The sequence below is a fragment of the Salvia splendens genome, chromosome 18 (assembly GCF_004379255.2).
Source record: "Salvia splendens isolate huo1 chromosome 18, SspV2, whole genome shotgun sequence".
Taxonomy (NCBI): domain Eukaryota; kingdom Viridiplantae; phylum Streptophyta; class Magnoliopsida; order Lamiales; family Lamiaceae; genus Salvia; species Salvia splendens.
The window spans coordinates 7,047,444-7,067,214 of record NC_056049.1 but is presented as its reverse complement, the minus strand read 5'-3'; the positions used below and the strand labels follow the sequence as shown (position 1 = coordinate 7,067,214).

The following is a 19,771-nucleotide window of genomic DNA, read 5'->3' as shown; positions in this document are numbered from 1 at the left end:
TATATTTGCATTTATGTCAACAGAAAATCAATTCAAATATCAATAACTGTGGATTTATGTCAACAGAGTATAATTCACCAACAAAGTACAAAAAAAGCATGTTACCAATCCAAATTACCTTCACCATTCGTCGACGTCTACTCGGAATAAGATGAAGAATCCATCAGATAACACCTTAGCTTTTGATTACGAATTGAACTCGAAGCTACATATGAAAAAGCAAAAAAAACGATTAGGAACAAATTCGACTGGGCATCAACAAATAAAGCATAAAAACAGAATCAAAGTCGATAAAATCAACCTAAAAACTTCAGATTCAACCAAACTCCGTCGAATTGATCGTTTTTTTTTTTAAATTGATATGCTGAGGAATCGTCGAAGCAGAGATCGTTGAAATCGTTGAAAGCGTCTGTGTTCTAATTTTCGACTCAATTGAATCAGAAAGCGTTGGAATCAATGGTCTCAGAGAGATCTCTGAGAAATCGCCAATCGCCAATCTCACAGAAGGCTGAAGAGCCTAAACTAAACCACGAAATGACCATTATACCCTTTCATAATAAATTAATTTAAAAGTATTTTTTGTGTGGGAAAATCTGGACCACTCATTTAATTAAAATGAGTGGCTGATGTTGCATCTCATTTCTCAATTAACCAAAAAAATCTCAATTGATCATGGACCTATATATATATATATATATATATATATATATATATATATATATTAGTTTTAAATGACATGCCAGTGGAATGAGTTAATGGGATATGGAACTCTATTACCATATACGGTAAAAGTGAAACGGAACTCCTATTTGCGGATGTACTAAAATGAAAAAATTGGACTCCTATTCACGAACGGATGAAGTGATTAATAAATTAACTAACAAATAAAAAAATGCCCAAACAATAAAAACCACAAAGAGGGCTAGCTAGAGAAATTGAACCATTAACCTCCGTTTTGCAAGTTAAGTTGATAACCAACTTCGATGCATAATTTATTATGATCCTAAGTAGGGATGTCAATCGGGCCAACCCGTTCGGGTTCGGGCCAACCCGTTCGGGTTGTCGGGCCATTCGGGTACGGGCTATTCGGGTTATGATTTTTTCGGGTTATAAAAGTTCGACCCTAACCCTAACCCTTCGGGTTTCGGGCTAACCCACCGGGTTATTCGGGCCAATGCGTATTTTTAATTCTTTTAATATTTTCAAAAAAATAATAGGTATTTTAAATTTTCTTTAATTATATACATATTTTTAATTAATCATTCAACAATGAAATACTTATTTTTAATTTTCTTTAATATTTTAAAAAAATTAAGTTATTTAAATTTAAATAACTTATCCATTACATAATTATTTACAAAATATCTACCAATAGTATGTTTATGTTTATGTATTTAAAACATAAATCAACACTTTGTTTCAAAATTCAAACCTAAATTAATTCGTAGAAAATTAAATAAAATTTTCATAACGTTAGAGGTGCATCGTAGATGTAACAAAAATATTTTGAATTGTTAAAGAGTGAATTATCATGATGCTAGCTAATTGGAGTAACTCTAAGTTTTCTTGAATTGTGATTGGTCAAATTTAATTTATTCCAGCTGTAAATAAGTCAAATAATAATTTATCTTTGTTTTAAAAATCATCAAAGTACGCATAAGTCAATGACGAAGCGGCGTCAAAACACTGCACTATTATATTGGAAATATACTAAAAGAAAGCTTTTATATACGAGTATTTATGAATCCATGAAGCACATTGTGATTTTTTTCGTGATCTTATATAGTCGGTTGACGTATTTGGATTTTGCATGGTTTTAGAGGGTTGTCTTGGATGATTTTGATTATATTTCTATATTTTGGTATGTTTACATCTTTGTTGAGAAATGATAGAAAATGGATTAGAAAATGTACACAAAATATTTGGATGTGCAGCAGCCTTGTTTGAGTCAATGTTTCTCGCGATTTTGAAGTCTGATAAACCTCTAATACATATCATTCTCTTCGTCTTCGAAAGAGCTTCGCGTGGATATATTGCACGCCGCAATCGGAGCTTTGTAGAGAAAGTTATGACCGTTACAAAAATTGCTCGCTGTGCAGAAGCCTTCAACCCGACGGGCCGACCCGTAACCCGAACGGGTCAGCCAGCCTAACCCGACAACCCGAACGGGTCAGCCCGAATGGCCCGATTTTAATTTTGGGCTGCGAAATTACAACCCTAACCCTGTATTTTTATCGGGTTATTCGGGCCGGCCCGCGGGTTCGGGTTACATTGACATCCCTAATCCTAAGGTTCCTCTATGAGTCCATGACTCTACTTAGATCAGCCTTTGGATGAGACACTTTCCCTTTTTATTTATCTCACAAAAAATGTACTTTTTAAAAAAAAAATCCTCTCACAAATATATATTATAATTGTTTCTCTCTGCTTAGCACATAAAATAGTATCTCATAAAATCTCATCTTATTATCCATACATGCCTTCATTATGGAGAGATGGAGTATATAAATACACGTTGATTGTAACAAAGCGTACATAAAATTATGAAAAATTGAAAATATAAATTCAAAAGAGAGAAATGATTAGGAGTTTTTCAATTACTAGTTTATATAGATTATTAATTAGTTATTTTAATTGTTAGTAGTTTTTTTATTTATTTTTTTTATCAGTGTTTAGGTCTATCCTGTTTAGTTGATAAATGAATTAAAAGATAGGATTTGTTTTATTTTTCCTGTGACTTTCGATATACAAATGAAATTTTATTTTATTAATTTGTGTTCTTTTTTGTTCCCTTTTTAAAGTTTTAAAAATATCTACATCATTTTATGATAATTTTAAAGTTTAATGCATAAATTGGAAATTGACGACAAATTTTAGTGGACAGGCACAATCAATGTAATTCAAATCATCCAACACTCTATATTAAGTTTTCTCAATTATTGGGCTCCTGAACATCTCTCCATATCTCTAAATTGGGACCCTTAGTTAGTCTTAGCCATTTGCAACGTCGTCCCTTAGCGATCTCGACTCGTTGGGACGGGACAGCCCTTTGTCAAGGGCGGCATTGCTGATGCTCTCATTATCTTTATAAATCATATTAATAAAGTATGACAGTGATTATTGATTTTAAAACTCAATTCACAAATGTAAAATCATGATCGGCCCCTAAAGTAACAATTTTTATTGAATTCAAAGAAAAATTTTAGTGTGAATCTTGATTAATTTTGCTACTCCTCAATTGCAGACATAAAGTCATGTCCACCTAAAGTCATTTTAGAAAAACTAAGTATCAAAATTCAGTATTCGCATAAATAGAAATGAAAAGGAAAAATCAATCACATAAATTTTCAGAAGAGAGAAACGAAACGAAAGAAAAAAGAGGCAAGGGAGAGAGACAATATATATAATTAAACGATTGCATAGGGAAAAAAAACACATTATGATAATAAATAAGCAAAGAGAAAATGTATATGGATTTAAATACCCTTTAATGATTGTGGGGTATTTTAATCTCATAGTATATATTAAAATGTGTAGAAGTGTATGAATTGAGCAAATCTTATAGTCTAGACTAGTTTCTGAATATGCAAACCTTAAAATTAAGAGACTATTAATATAATTTACTGAATAATATAGTACGCACTTAAGTAATTATAAGTATACTTTATGGACCCGTCTTTGATAATACAAGATACAAGTCATACAACCTTTTAAATTTGATTAAGACCAGTACTCTTTTCATCTCCAAACCATAGTCTCAATTTATTATTTTGATTCATTTTATAGAACTAGTTCATTTTCATTTTTATTAAAAAAAGTTAAGAAATATGTCTCATTTTCCCTAACAATACTTCAAGCAATTTTTATTTCTATTTCTTCTTATTTTGCCAATTTCACATTAAAACACATATCCGAAATTTCTATTTTAAGGAACAACGTATCAATATTATACTAACATTTAATTAGATATTGTATTCAATTATTATCATAATTATGATGACAAATTAGGCGTAAGTCCAGTGATATAATGTAAAATGACTAATAGATACTTCCTCTATTTTTTATTAGAGTGAACTTTAAAAATGATCCCGGGCTATGGGTTTATCTCGCCTATAGTTCATGTACTTTAAAAATATCGCCAGACATTCCTGAACTCAGGGTTTATCTCGAAATTGGTCTTTTTGCCATTTTTTTATACGAAAATACCCTTTGAGGGTTTGGGCAATTTGGTCTTTTTATACTTTTAACATTTTAAATCTGATATTATTTCAGTAATGTACTAAATCTGATATTATTTCATAATTTTCATTATTCTTCCATTTTATCATCGTTCACTTTGTTTCTTTATTTCAATATTAGATTTAGTTTTATAAAATTAAATTTTAAATTTAGATTTTTAAATATCAATAATTTTTATTAATTAAAAATATTAATTCTTGGACACTATAAATATTGATTAAAACTATTAATTTTGTTATTTAATATAATATTCAGTTGAATCGAAGAAGTACAAAAAAATAATATTAATCACGATGAAAAAATAAGAGTTATTCTACTTAGCCTTCGTTCGATTGTTATAATTGTTTGTGATTATATATTATGAAGTTCACTAAAAATTTGGTACTACTAAAAGTTTATATATGAGTATTTTGTTTAAATTTTCTAGTTAATTTTGATTATTTTCAAATAAATAAATGAAAATTATATTAGTCTTACATTAGTTTCATATTTATTTCAGAATAATCGTGTTATGTGATCTATTTATGATTAAAAGTATTAAATATTGACTAAAACTACGTAGGCATCGACATACCTTATTGATTAAATATTAGACAGTATCAAATATTGATTAAAACTATTAATTTTTGTTATTTAATAATTTTAATAATTAATAAAAATTTATTGATATTTAAAAATCTAAATTTCAAATTTAATTTTATAAAACTAAATCTAATATTGAAATAAAGAAACAAAGTGAAGGATGACAAAAGGGAAGAAAAATGATAATTTTGAAATAATATCAGATTTAGTACATTACTGAAATAATATCAGATTTAAAATGTTAAAAGTGTAAAAATACCAAATTGCTCAAACCCTCAAAAGGGTATGGTATTTTCGTATTAAAAAAAATGGCAAAATGACCAATTTCGAGATAAACCCTTAGCCCAGGGATGTCTGGCGATATTTTTAAAGTCCAGTGACTATGGACGAGATAAACCCATAGTCCAGGAACCATTTTTGAAGGTCACTCTTTTTATTAAGTTAGTCTTATATTAGATATGAAGATTAAAAAAGGTATTAGTTTGCTAAGTAGGAGAGAGAATATAATAAGAAAAATAAAAAGAGAATAAAGTTGAGATAAAATAAAATAGAAAATAGAATATTCATTTTAAAAATAAAAATGACTTAATTATTTTTAAATTATTTAAAATATAAAAATAAATCAGTTAAAATACAATAATAATGACCAATAATATAAGAGCGGATGAATTCTTTAAAGTAAATATTTTAAATTCAAATATCACCAACTTTTCTTAGTATTTGAATCATCATATTTAAATTTCAAATGCAATTAACTTATTTTTGACTTCTTGTTCACATAAATACAAATGATGAACATATTTTCAAGTTAATAATTATCTAAATGTGAATTTGCAGGGTACCGATAGGATTGAAGTCATTTTTTCAAGTTAATAATTATCTAACTATGTGAATTTGGAGTAATAATTAAGTAATCTAGACACGCCAAATAGCAAGATAACAGTATTAGTTTTTGATAAATGGAAGTTCAAAAAATCTCATTTTTATATTAAAATTATTCATTATCTTTAAATTTGGAAACTTCCAAAAAGCTAAAAGTTGGAATAATATGTAAGTACTAACATTTTTCAATCTTTAAGATTTCCGTAACTCTTGATTAATGGTAACTTAATTTTTTCTTCTTATTTTATCTACATATATGTAAAAATAATAAATAAAAAGAATAATAATAATAATAATAATAATTTAAACATTACAAAAATTTATTTTGGTAGCATTATCAGTATGAAAATATGATTTTTTTTGTAATTTTGTTATATTTATATTTTACCATAGCAAATCAACTATATGGATACTGATATTATATTTAAGTTTAAATATAGGAATTAATTTTTTTAAAACTTTCCAAATTTCAACGTAATGCATACTTTTAACATAAAAATGGGAAATATCCTACTTCTATATGTCAACAATAATTGGTTGAAAACACTATGTCATTATGTCATTGGTCTGTGTCTAGAGTCTAGACTATTAAAATGGGAAATCTCGTCCATAGTCCCCGGACTTTAAAAATATGGTCAGACATCTCTGGACTAAGGGTTTATCTCGAAATTAGTCCTTTTGCAATTTTTTGATACGAAAATACCCCTTTGAGGGTTTGAACAATTTGGTCTTTTTACGCTTTTAACGTTTTAAGTTTGATATTATTTCAGTGATGTATTAACTCTAATATTATTTCAAAATTATCATTCTTCTTCCATTTTGTCATCCTTCACTTTGTTTCTTTATTTCAATATTATATTTAATTTTATAAAATTAAATTTTAAATTTAGATTTTTACATATCAATAAATTTTTGTTAATAAAATTATTAATTTATGGACACTATAAATATTGATTAAAACTATTAATTTTTATCATTTAATATAATATTTAGTTGAATTGAAGAAGTACAGAAAAATAATACTCATGATGGAAAAATAAGAGCTATTCTACTTAGCCTTCGTTCGGTTGATATAATTGTTTGAGATTATATATTATAAAGTTGACTAAAAATTTTATATAGGAGTATTTTGTTTAAATTTTCTAGTTAATTATGATTGTTTTCAAATAAATAAACAAAAATTATATAAGTCTTACATTAGATGCATATTTATTTCAGAATAATCGTGTTATATGATCTATTTATGATTAAAACTATTAAATATTGATTAAAACTAAGTTGGCGTCGGCATACCTTATTAATTAAATATTAGACACTATCAAATATTGATTAAAACTATAAATTTTTGTTATTTAATAATTTTAATAAATAATAAAAAATTATTGATATTTAAAAATCTAAATTTTAATTTTAATTTTATAAAATTAAATCTAATATTGAAATAAAGAAACAAAGTAAAGGATGATAAAATGGAAGAAGAATGATAATTTTGAAATAATATCAGATTTAGTACATCACTGAAATAATATCAGATTTAAAATGTTAAAAGTGTAAAAAGACCAAATTGCCCAAACCATCAAAAGGGTATTTTCGTATAAAAAATGACAAAAGACCAATTTCGAGATAAACCCTTAGTCCAGGAATGTCTGACGATATTTTTAAAATTCAGGAATTATAGGCGAGATAAACCTATAGTCTAGGGACTATTTTTGTAGTTTACTGTTTGATCTAACTATCTGAATTCAATAGGTGCCATAGTAGGATTCATGACATGTTAGCGTGAAAGAATTTGGTCTAACTATGTGAATTAGGTGCCACATTATGATTATCCATCTTTAGCGTGAAAGGGCGTTGAACGAGCATTTGTGTATGATATTTTGTGAATAGTAATCTATAATTTGTAAAAATAGAAATCTTTTTTGTGAATTTAATGAATGGATTAGAAGAGTTCCCACTAAACTAGGTTTCGTTTGAATGCTGCATAAATCAGAATTTGACACCAAATTTTGGTGGACAGAAACAACCTATTCAAATCACATCTCTTATCTAGTAGAATTGTTAATTATTAGGCTCCCATTCTTCGTCACTGCTGACACGAAGGATCCCAAACACCTCTCGCTTTCTAAATTAGGAAATTAAATTAAGGAAAACCCATCTATCTACCTTTATTTTCTTTCATTATAATACAATACGATGCCCATATTAATTAATATGGTGAGATTCGAAATTGATTAACATATATGGAAAAGTTGGTTTTGAAATTACAAGAATTTTAATTGCAATTGTTATCTGTACACGCGAAATTTATTAACTTAATCATTGTCTTTTGATATAAATTAAAACAACTCTTGTCGCAAGAGGAATTAAAAGTAAAATCAAGTTTGGATTCTTACGAGTTTGGTACTGATGTCATGTTGGAATATCGATTCATACAAATTCGTCTAACAAATCCTACTTTACCAAATCAGCCAATTGCTGTGTGGTGATGAAATATGAAATAAATTCAATTTTTTATGATAGATGATTTTGAGGCATATTTCGATACATTCAGGGTAATTAAATTTTTACATAAAAATTAATAAATTATAGTTTAAACTGATATCCGTATTCAATTATAGTATTAAAGATGAATGCACTCGATGCAGTCCAAAACCCGTGAACCGTTCCAGGGTTAGTGTCGTGAATTTATAATTTGAAATAATCACAATCCGAATAGCACGCATCTGAATTGTTGGTGGAAAATGAGACCACCACCTTTTACAAAAAAAGAAAATAAGTGTAATTCAATATTTTATATTTTACAAAAAATAAAATGATTCCATATAGTTGGAAAGAAATACTCCTTTCTTCCCATAAAATTAACATTTGAAATGACATTAGTTTTAATACATAATTTATAAAGTAGAGAGATAAAAAAAAAGTGAATTGTTGGTGGAAAATGAGACCCACCACCTTATTAGAGAGATTTTTTTTCTTAAATAGAATTGTTTATTTTAAAGGGATATCCGAAAATGGCAAATGTGATCAATTTTCGAAGGATGGCAGTATTATTTAATCACGTTTTCATATAAGGATATATATTAATTAAAGAAATCATTAATAATAGTAATAAATTATTTGCATTGTTAGCTTTTAACCAATTAAGTATATCCAAAAACCATGTTCTCAAAATTATAAAAGACCAAAATCATACGTGTTTAATTATTAACGCAGACACAGCGTGACGTACTGTAGATAGATCTGGATCGGCTCGCCATCCTCTGCCGCTCTGTCAACATATATCATATATACATACGTCTATTTTCTTCTCACTCTCTCTCTCTCTCTCTCTCTCTCTCTCATTTGCAACATTGTTTCATTCTTTTCCTTCTCTTTTAATCAAGACTTGAAGTGTTTGTCTAAAAAGGTCTTGCTATCTCCACAACTATATGCATGTTCTTCTAAATTTTGTGTAAATACTCTCTCTCTCTGTAGATTCGATTGCGATTTGTTGTTAATGGAATACATAATTGCTTTGAGTAATTCATTCATTAAATAAGTCTCAACCTCGACTTCCATTCTTTGCTTCTCTCATTTAACATAGAAAATAAGGTGATAGTAACTTCTACACAAAAAATCCCACACATTAGATTGCACAGTAAGTATTTTCCATTTTTTCCCATAAATAATTTTGCCATTGGCCAAATAGTTGAGTAACACTTTGAAATTCTACTATCATCACTTCTTTATTTTATGGAATGACAGCTATTCGAATTCAAAGATGGCACTCTTTTGCCCACGACCGTTTAAGTTTCAACTCTATATACATGTTTTACTTAAATTTTTTTTGTTAATGACTGTTTTTCTTGTTTTAGTTATAATTTATTACTATTACTACTAGGCAATAGGCATGCACAGCTGGAGACAGAAGATTGTTCCAAATTTAGCAGCTGATGTATATATTAGTAGTTGTTGGTTAACAAAATTGCTGACTCAATTAGTCAAAATTGGCACCTCTCATGGCTCAACTATGTCTTGATTAATAGAAATAGGTGTATGTGCTTCTCTAAATTTTGTTCTATTTTTTTGATGTATTCATACCGAGTCTGAATCAACTATATACACTTCATCAATCTTGATTTTCAGTTGAACAGCATTGAAAAATTATTGTAAAAAAGGGTAGTGAATATTACACAAGCCATGTTCCTAAGTCCTTGATTCAATTGTTCCCACATGGTATCAATAATGCTGTCACACAGTTATGCTTTGGTGCACGTGAGCTTGATCTTGTATTCACAGCAAATTTGGACCACTCTCTGCAGGCACATATTGATATAAAGCTGGGGTTGGAGGGAGGAAGAAAAGGCCGGTTTCTAGTGTGAGCATCGGTCGAGCGAAAATGGGGTTGTTGAATCTGTTCGAGGTTGCATCCATGCCGATTCTTCAGGTGCTCATAATAAGCATGCTTGGAGCCTTCATGGCTACTGATCACCTCAAGCTCCTCCCGCCCGATGCCAGAAAGTACATGAACAAAGTAGGTTGCTTCTTTTTTTCGAACGAAGGAAGTGCGTTTTTGTTTTGGTGTTTAGTAGTTTCTTGGTTTTTGAGTGTGTCTGAACAATGCAGATTGTGTTTGTGGCCTTCACTCCGTCCCTTGTGTTTGCGAGCCTCGCAAAGACTGTCAACTTCCAAGAGATCATCTCGTGGTATGATGCTACGATGTTATTAGTTTCGTATGAATAGAAACATGAACATCTTATAATTTGTTTTGATTCTCTGATGAAGGTGGTTCATGCCAGTTAACATCGGGCTAACGTTCTTGTTTGGGGCGAGTTTTGGATGGATCATGGTTAAAATACTAAGACCAGAACCTTACATACGGAACCTTATCTTAGCCGTTTGTTCATCAGGTGGTTGTCCTAATCTATGTCCTATTTGGATAGTCTTTTTTTCAGAAGCTAAACTAGTTCAATCGCTGCGTTGATCCCGACTAGGAAACCTGGGGAACATTCTGTTGATCATCGTCCCTGCGATCTGCAAGGAAAACGGTAGTCCATTCGGAGATGCAAATGTCTGCTCCACAGTGGGACTCTCATATGTTTCTTATTCAATGGCTGTAAGCACTTATTGTTCATTGCTATTAAGTAGTGAAGAAATAAGATATGTGAAAATATTGATAATATGCTACATCAACATTGTTGATGTTACAACCAGTTAAAGGTGTCTGAAATACTTACTTGTTTGCTAGTTTTTCGTCTCTCTCAAGTGACGACAGCGTTTCTAATGCTTACTTGTTGATCGGGACCATAGGTTGGCGCATTCTACATATGGACTTACACGTACCACTTGATACGAAGCGCGGGGGTGAAATACAGAGCAGCTCTCGAAGCAGAGGACCCCAAAAAGCAGCCTAACAACGACTTAGAGGCGGACAACAAGTCTCTCCTTCTAACTGGAGCAGAGCACGCCGATGCGCCCACCCAAATCGAAGACTTTAGGCACGAACAAACTGTGAGTACAATGACAGTTCAAGAAACTCGGCTTTGTAATCAATTTTTTCCATTTCAAAGAACTGAAACTACACTCGATGTGAAAATGAAAATTTTGCTGTTTGAAGATTGAGGTGAAGACACAATGGGGTCAAGTGTTCGGGATTTTGCATCAACTAGGAGAGGAGCTAATGTCTCCTCCAGTCGTTGCTGCTGTGAGTTCGCCTTTCCCATTACTCGAAAAAAATTCATACATCCCTACTTGTGCAATGCTGAAATTAGTCTCCCTTCGTGTCGATTTCAGTTTTTGGGATTCGTATTTGGGGCTGTGGCATGGCTCCGGGACATTCTCATTGGCGAGAGCGCTCCCCTGAGAGTGATATTCGACTCTATAACATTGCTCGGGTACGTTAAAAACACAGCTGCTCGGTTCTCAACTTAAGCTAATGGCCTGTGTTCTATGTAGGGATGGAACCATTCCTTGCATTACCCTCATACTCGGAGGGAACCTAACACTAGGTACGTGTCTCTCCCTCGTTGTTCGAGAGAACACCTTACATAAGGACGAACCAAGTAACCTTGACTGATGTGCAGGGTTGCGCAAGGCGAAGCTGAGCCTATCGCTGATTGTGGCGGTGATTATAGTGAAATATGTGATACTTCCTATGATTGGGATAGGTGTAGTGCTCGGAGCTGCACATCTAGGATTCCTGCCTACGGATCCACTGTTCCGGTTCGTGTTGATGATTCAGTTCGCTCTTCCACCTGCCATGAACATTGGTAAGTTTGTACGGTTATTCCATCGTACTGATTGATGGCGCGTTGTTGGGGTTGTACGATGAGGTGATGGTGTGAACGACGTTTTTTAGGTACGATGACGCAGCTGTTTGATGTGGCTCAAGAAGAGTGTTCGGTTCTCTTTCTGTGGACTTACTTGGCTGCGGCTGTGGCTCTGACCGGTTGGTCCACGGTCTTCATGTGGATCTTGACCTAGATGAATCGAAAGCCAAGGCGAAAAGTCGTATCCTGGCTAGCTTGGTGGTGCAATGCATCGTGAAATTTTTTTCGAGTTGTATTCTCTGTGATCGTGTTCGTATTCGTATTCGAATTCGAATTAGATGTTGTTTAAATGGCTATTTACAGCCATGTCAATGTAGCATTGAAGTAGTATGAATCATTGATTTGTGACCTAAAATGTGGACGAATGAAAATTTGAAGATGCAGAAGCAGTCACATATGTTGTATGTGTATACTAGTACTCGTAGTTATTTGGGTTTTTTTTTTACCATTTGATGATGAATTTTTAATGTATGTTCATATTTCAATACTTTTTTAGATACATCTATTATGATATAATTAAAAAATAACATCTTTTGCCTTTAAACTATATACTCCCCTTTGTCCACCATCAAATATTTCATTCTTTCTTTATCGTCTTCAATAAATATATCATTTCACTTTTACTATATTTAATAAGTGAATCTTACATTCCATTAACTTATCTCACTCACATTTTATTATAAAATCAATACATAAAATAGATCTTACATTCCACTAACTTTTTTACTCACCTTAAGTGAAATAATTACTTAAACCCCATACTGGTCAAATATGAGATATTTAATTATGAACGAAGGGAGTAATATAGGCATGCACAATCCGAACCGGACCGCCGGTTAACTGGCGGTTCGGAACCGCCGGTTCATGAACCAGAACCGGAACCGGAACCGGCGCCGGCGGTTCAAACTGGATGGCGGTTCGGCGGTTCAAGCGGGTCGGTTCACGTTCAGAAATATCGCGAACCGGAACCGGCGGTTCGCCGGTTCATAACATTAAAAAATATTATTTATAAAAATCAACTTTTATATATAAAAATTAATTTTCACAAATAAATAAATACAATAATTTCATAATAGCCCATATTTATTTGTTGGGCCTATGATTCTAAGAACCATTCTTGGTTGTTTCTCTTTTATAGAGACATCCTTGAATATTTTGTGTTTCACTTTCAATGTGGGACAAAATATGTTGAAATATTTTCTTGTATAACTACATGTTTAGATCATTCATTAATCTTTTTCCAATGTGGGATACAAAACTTTCTTTTGTTTTATACTTTTCTTTATTTTTTACTACATTTTATTATTCACTAACTTTATCTTTATTTTTGTTATGATTCATTTTCTAAGACAAATTTATAGATAATAATAGAATCAAATAGAATAGTTCAATTAAATTTGAATATTGCATGTTGCTCATAATTTGTATATTTACAGAATGTGGGTGTAGAATTGTGGAACATTTGCATGTTGCTCATAATTTTTGTAATGACTGTGTATGGTTTAAGAAACATTTTCCCTCAGATATTGGTGTTTATATCAACTCACAAATAAGCCTCCTAACCTAACAAGAGGGGTGGCTTAGTAGTCAACACATATCAATAATAGCAATACACAGCAAATCATCATAGGGCTATGGAGTCTGCATTCCCAACACATAGAATTTGTATCACATGGAACAGGTCAGTTAGCAGCAACACAATTAGCATCATCTCAATATCAGCACAGAACAGATCACATGGAACAACCCCATATCAACAATTACTAATGCACACAGCCTCCAACCCACACAGACATAAACACCAACAACCACATCCTCCCCCCAAACAAACAACCACAGCCTCCAACCCAACATCAAACCACATCCTCCAACCCAAACAAACAACCACAACCTCCAACCCAACAAACAACCACAGCCTCAAACCCAAACAAACAACCACAACCTCCAACCCAATCGAAAAAACAAAAAATTGAGGGACAATATACTTAGATTAGATCTAAAATCCCAGGCAGCAAAATAGCAAGCATCTGTCTCTCAAAGTCAGAATACATGATGGGGGGCTTGAGCTGGATCGGGGGGGAGGCTGGTGGACCGTGGAAGGGGGTGGCTGGTGGTGCAGGACCGTTGTAGGGGGTGGCTGTTGGTGGTGGGTCGTAGTAGGGGCAACCACAACCAACGTAGTTGATGGCGGAGTGAGAAGGCCAAACATCTACGGGAATGAAGGAATCAAGTTAGGTTTCGGGGACAACGGTGTCAATTAGGGTTCCGGCGATGAAAGAGTCGTCGATGGTGGAGTCAGAACCCCTCAGATGCTCCGACGTGTCTGGGACGACGAGATCGTCCAGATCGACCGATAAAAACCCTGGAGGAGAGTCGGGATAAGCAGCCATCGCAGTGGGAGCTCTCGAAACCTAGGGTTTCAGATTAAAGTGGCGGTGAGACGATAGAGGCGGTAGAACTAGTGGAGCTGGATGTGGAGTGGAGGCGGCGTGTCTATAAATTGAGGGTTTTCGGAGGAGAAGACAGAGGCGGTGAAAATTGTGGAGGCGTCGGTGTAGATATAGGGTTTTCAGAGGGAGTATTTGGAGTGGAAGGGGAGTCGATTTGTGTGGGTGTCGATTGGATGGGAAGAGTCGGTTGGGTGGGGGAGTAATTTTTGCCATAAATGGATAAATTTGAAGTGGGACAAATTATGTGGGACGGACCGAAATGGAAAACTGGGATGAATTATCCGAGACGGAGGGAGTATTTGACTTTGTGAGGAAAAGTAAAAAGGAGAAGTGAGTGGAATGTGGGACCCATTTAAAGTATTAGTTTTATTTGGATTGTGAGTGTAAACAGTTGGTGGAATGTGGAGTTTGCATGCTAAAAGTGGAATAAAATAAATGGTTCAATAAATAGTGGACAAACCAAAATGGCAAAATGACTCTTTAAATGGTGGACGGAAGGAGTATATCATAGTACAAAACATATGTTTTAAGTTGATAAAATGGACCAATCCACCATAAACTTTAAATATTACGTTGCATTTTTCGTAAAAAAGTTCAGTGAAATAAAATTAGCCAACTTTGAGAAACATATCAACCGTGATGATTGAGGCATACCTTAGCTTAATGCTAGAGATGTCGGTTGCGGAAGATGCTGCAATTCGAGACCGAATACGCGCCGTCAATTCACGAGGAATCGTTTGAAGATATGCGACATCATTTTTCTTTGGAGAGCTATGCGACTTCATTTTTATTTGGAGAGCTCATCTTTGATAATTCTATGGAAAAAAAATTGTCGTGTTTCTTCTCTCCCTTTCTCCTTCTCTCTGCTCGTGCCCTAGCGGCTCTCTACTACTGTGCAAGCCGATTAATCTCTACTATTAATGGATGTGACTGTGCCCTAGCCGATTAATCCCTGCGATTAATGGATAATCAAGTAACGCCGGTTTTTCCCCTTTAATTTCCCGTTGTGGATGAAGCGGCGGTGGTGATTTTGCTTTCTTTGCATGGATATTGTTTTGTTCAATGCTACGCCTCTTTCACTACTTTTCCATATGAATTGTATTTGTGATTACTTGCTTGATTAATTTGGTTGGGTGGAGTGAGATCCGGTTTTCCCCTTCCCTCATTTTGAGTTTTCGAGATGAAAAAGACCCCTACTTTTTTGAACAAATCTCACAGTAACACGTATATAAAGATTGACAAATTAGTTCGATGATATATAATGAAATAACATTTTAAATGTCAGTGTTTTGAAGAAAATAATTATTGTATCATTTAAATAAATATGAAATATTTTTTATTCTATGTATTATTGATTCATATTTTATTTCATAAATAATTCACTTTTTTATATTTTTTTATTGTTTCTCAATAAATTTCCTACATGATATAACTAGTATATTGTTACCACTAACTAGAAATAGAGGAATATAAGAAGTTTTTTTTGTGCCAATAATGACAAAACTTTAATCACGTATACCAGAACTTATTAAGATATCACATAAGAAGTTGCTGACAGAAATGTGACATAATTCATATGTCAGTGAATTTAGAGATTATCAAAAATGCCCTTCAAGCCATTTGGGCATTTTCATCCGAAAAGTGGCTAATTGTCTCACAATTTCATATCCATAAGACACTATTCACTGTTTACATCTAACTTTTGAACAAGTTTATAACTTTACTACTTTGTACATATCTGAATTTTAATTTAAGAACATTAATTAAATTAGTAAGTACTTTTTTGTTCGAATATTTTTAGTTTAGGAAAATAAACTACTCCTAAAAAAATAAGGGCCACTGATTTGAATGGTTGTGGAAGGTGATTGATGAGGTGTCACCATAATTCTCTACCTTCCATGCCAAGGGAGTGGCTTCACTTTTCCACCACTTCACAAACCACCCATGGCAACAAATTCCCCTATCCCACTCAATTTAGATAGGACTGGATGCCTCATTATAAGAACAATTAATAAATTATTAATACTTTGTATAATCATAATAGTAATACTCTACTTGTTAATAACACCAACATAGGGAACTTTAAGGGCTTTTTTTAATTAAAAATAGTCATAAATTTTGTGTAATTCCAATTCCACCCCACTCGCATTATTCGGCGAGATGTGGCACGCCGAATCTAACTTATATTTTGAAATTAATATTTAAAATAATCCATCATTGTTGTCATCCGCTCTCACCACCATTCTCAAAAGCTCGAATCTCTTCATCACCCGATTGTGCCCTATGCCGTCACGACGCCTCCGCCGCAACGTGCAAGAATTTAACTATTCAGAACTCCTAAATCGTCCTACATAAATATCCACTAGTATGTAATGTAATGTAATGTAATGTTTTGTTTGTGGTTAGCCCAAAACAAAAACTCCGTGAAAATGGGCTTTTCATATAGTTGGATGATACTGTATTTTGTCATTCTTTCTTGTTTGATTAGATTCTACAGCCATTTGGAATTGAGTAAATTTACACTTCTACATTTTACACATCAGATATTCATTACTATTCTATGCAAATGAATGATGTGTAATTTAGGCTATCAAAACAATATTCGTACCGATGAATTTTTTTGTTGAACATGTTAACTTAACTCACAAAATAACATTCAACATAATCTCATATTGAATAAGAAAATACTCTATTTAGTGAGACATTTTCGGATGACCGTCATACCAGACAAATCTAACAAAATGACCATTTATCTTATTTTAATTATTTTCAATCCAATTTAAAATTTATACATACTCCTCCATTTATATATGTTGGAGAAGATTGCACCGAATCAGGGAAAAGATATACGAGAATCAATCTTTACCAATTATAGGAGATTTGAAATCAATGTAATTATGTTAATTAGGTTTACCATATAGATGAGTCCTTAGCCCTATATATTGGTGCTATGTGTATAATGTAAATTCATTCAGAAATAATATACCAATTCTACCGATTTCTATCATGGCCTCAGAGCAGGAATGATCTTGGCTCAGAACAATATCATCATAGCCACAATATACCAAATTCTCGACCTCATAGCCAAATCAACCACAGAAATCGAACCCTACATCAGAAACAATGTCAGACACCGAGGAGGATACAAAAACGGATCTGAAAACACCAACAAAGTTAAGGAACAGCAAGAACGTTACTGTCGCGTTCAAACTGAACGGAAAGAACTACTCGATCTGGTCCAGATTGATGAAAGTCAAGATAGAAGGTCGAGGGGCCTACTCGTACATCAGGAAGGAGCCTCCTGAACTCGGAAGCAAGGGGTACGACGACTGGGAGGAGGACGATCTGGTCGTTTTTTCATGGATCGTCGACAATATCGAAGACGATATTATCGCCGATTTTGCGCATCACCAAACCTCGAAGGCGTTGTGGGACAGCCTGAGGGTAACTTAGAAAGTAAGGCGGATCCGTATCTCATCTACGACCTGGAGGAGAAAGCAATTAACATCAGACAGGGAAGTCTCGATCTAGAGGCATACTACCGAAAAATAAATGGGCTGTGGATCAATATTGATCGCTGCCAGAAGCAACCAATCACGTGTTGCGACAAGGGTGTCGACCAATTCTGAGATTTCTCCAACGGCAAGCGGCTAATCAAATTTTTAACAGGACTGAATCAAGAGTATGATTCAATCAGGAGAGACATCCTCAAGGATGGGTCGAACACATCGCTTGAAGAAGCCTACGGTTGGGTAAAGAGGGAGGCTGCCCGGAGGAGCATCAACACAGCCCCCTCACCCGCCGGAGACGACGACGGCAGAGCAGCCGATTCATCGACAGGAGGAGGAATTGGGTACGGCCTCGCTGCCCAGAGCCAACGCCCCAACTCGCGCGGACCACCACGACCCACCACGACCACTCACCGACCGGGAAGCAGGCCAGACAAATCCCGGCTAATCTGTTCTCATTGCGGGAAACCGAGACACTCCCGGGAGGAATGCTTCCTTCTAATCGGATATCCGGAGTGGTGGGAGGAGAAACAGAAGGAGAGAGCTCAGGCAAAGCTCGCGGTCAGCGTAGATGAGAAGGGGCAGCCCGCTTAAATTGGTGCCGGAAATAGGGAAACGGCGACTGGCCAAGGGAAATCGTCGGCTGGAGCTTCGACCGGCGGCGACGGCGTGCGTAGAGTCGGCAATTTCGCCGAGAGGGCGGAGGAGCTGAGGAAGACGAGCGGCGCCGCCTCTGGAGGTAAAGGGTTTGGTTTTAAACCAAACCCTAGTAATTTTCCCTATTCTACTTTTGACCCCAAGAAGAAATGTTTATTACAAATTGGACCCCATGATATTTCATATAGACCCCCAGACCCTATGGGTTATCAAACACGGCCCCAGAATATGGAAAATTCTTGAAAAAGCCTAAATATTTGCAGTTTTGTGTCAAACAACCCCTTTGCACCGTTAGAGACTATTTCCGCTGCATTTCATGTTTATAATAATGATAGAACGAGCAATAAGAGTTGGATTTTTTACTGTGGAGCCACGTATACTATGACCCCGGATAGGAGTGATTTTAGTAGCTATGATGAAATTGCTGATACATTTATTAGAACTGCGAATGGGGAGTTGATTACTGTTGTTGGGTCGGGAACTATCAATATATCTCCTACTCTATGTTTGTCAAATTGTCTACATGTTCCTACGCTATCTCAGAGATTGATGTCCATAAGTCATGTGACTAGAGACTTGAACTGTACACTTCTGAAGCACCCCACTTTCTGTATATTACAGGATATTCAGACGAGGAGGATTCTTGGGCGTGGTACTGAGAAACAAGGACTTTACTACGTGGATGAGATAGCTCAACATGGCAATGCGATGCTGGCTCACGGAACCACGAAACAAGAAATTTGGCTGTGGCACCGAAGACTAGGGCACCCTTCTCCTGGTTACTTTAAACTTCTTTTTCCAAAAATTTCTATTCCTACCGATTTTTCCTGTGAAACATGTGTTTTGGCCAAGAGCCACAGACAGTCTTTTAAGCTTACCAACACCCGTATGAATTCTATTTTTTCCTTAATACATGCTGATGTGTGGGGCCCTGCACCAATTATTGGTGGGGGGCAGTTTTCGATATTTTGTGATATTCGTGGATGATTGCACTTGAATGACTTGGATATACTTTTTGAAACATAAATCTGAAGTTGTGGAAAAATTTGTCTTATTTTATAAAATGATCCAAACCCAGTTTCACACCACTATCAAAACCCTTAGGTCCGATAATGGGAGGGAGTTTGTTAACAATTCTATGGCC

At 34.1% G+C, this 19,771-nt stretch overlaps 1 protein-coding gene across 6 annotated transcripts; it reads left to right on the top strand.

Annotated features, from left to right (window-relative positions):
• Positions 1-8,978: 8,978 nt before the first annotated feature.
• On the top strand, positions 8,979-12,421 carry LOC121775744 (protein PIN-LIKES 7-like). Of its 6 annotated transcripts, none has more exons than XM_042172776.1 (11): positions 8,979-9,109; positions 10,005-10,216; positions 10,309-10,388; positions 10,468-10,592; positions 10,677-10,798; positions 10,993-11,193; positions 11,300-11,386; positions 11,476-11,576; positions 11,638-11,690; positions 11,766-11,951; positions 12,041-12,421. In XM_042172776.1, the coding sequence occupies exons 2-11, from the start codon at positions 10,082-10,084 to the stop codon at positions 12,163-12,165; spliced, it is 1,215 nt and encodes a 404-aa protein (XP_042028710.1). In that variant the 5' UTR covers positions 8,979-9,109; positions 10,005-10,081; the 3' UTR covers positions 12,166-12,421. The 6 variants fall into 6 exon arrangements, with proteins under 6 accessions (XP_042028710.1, XP_042028711.1, XP_042028714.1 ...); XM_042172777.1 differs by having other exon boundaries at positions 9,015-9,154; XM_042172780.1 differs by lacking the exon at positions 8,979-9,109 and adding an exon at positions 9,210-9,340.
• Positions 12,422-19,771: the final 7,350 nt, after the last annotated feature.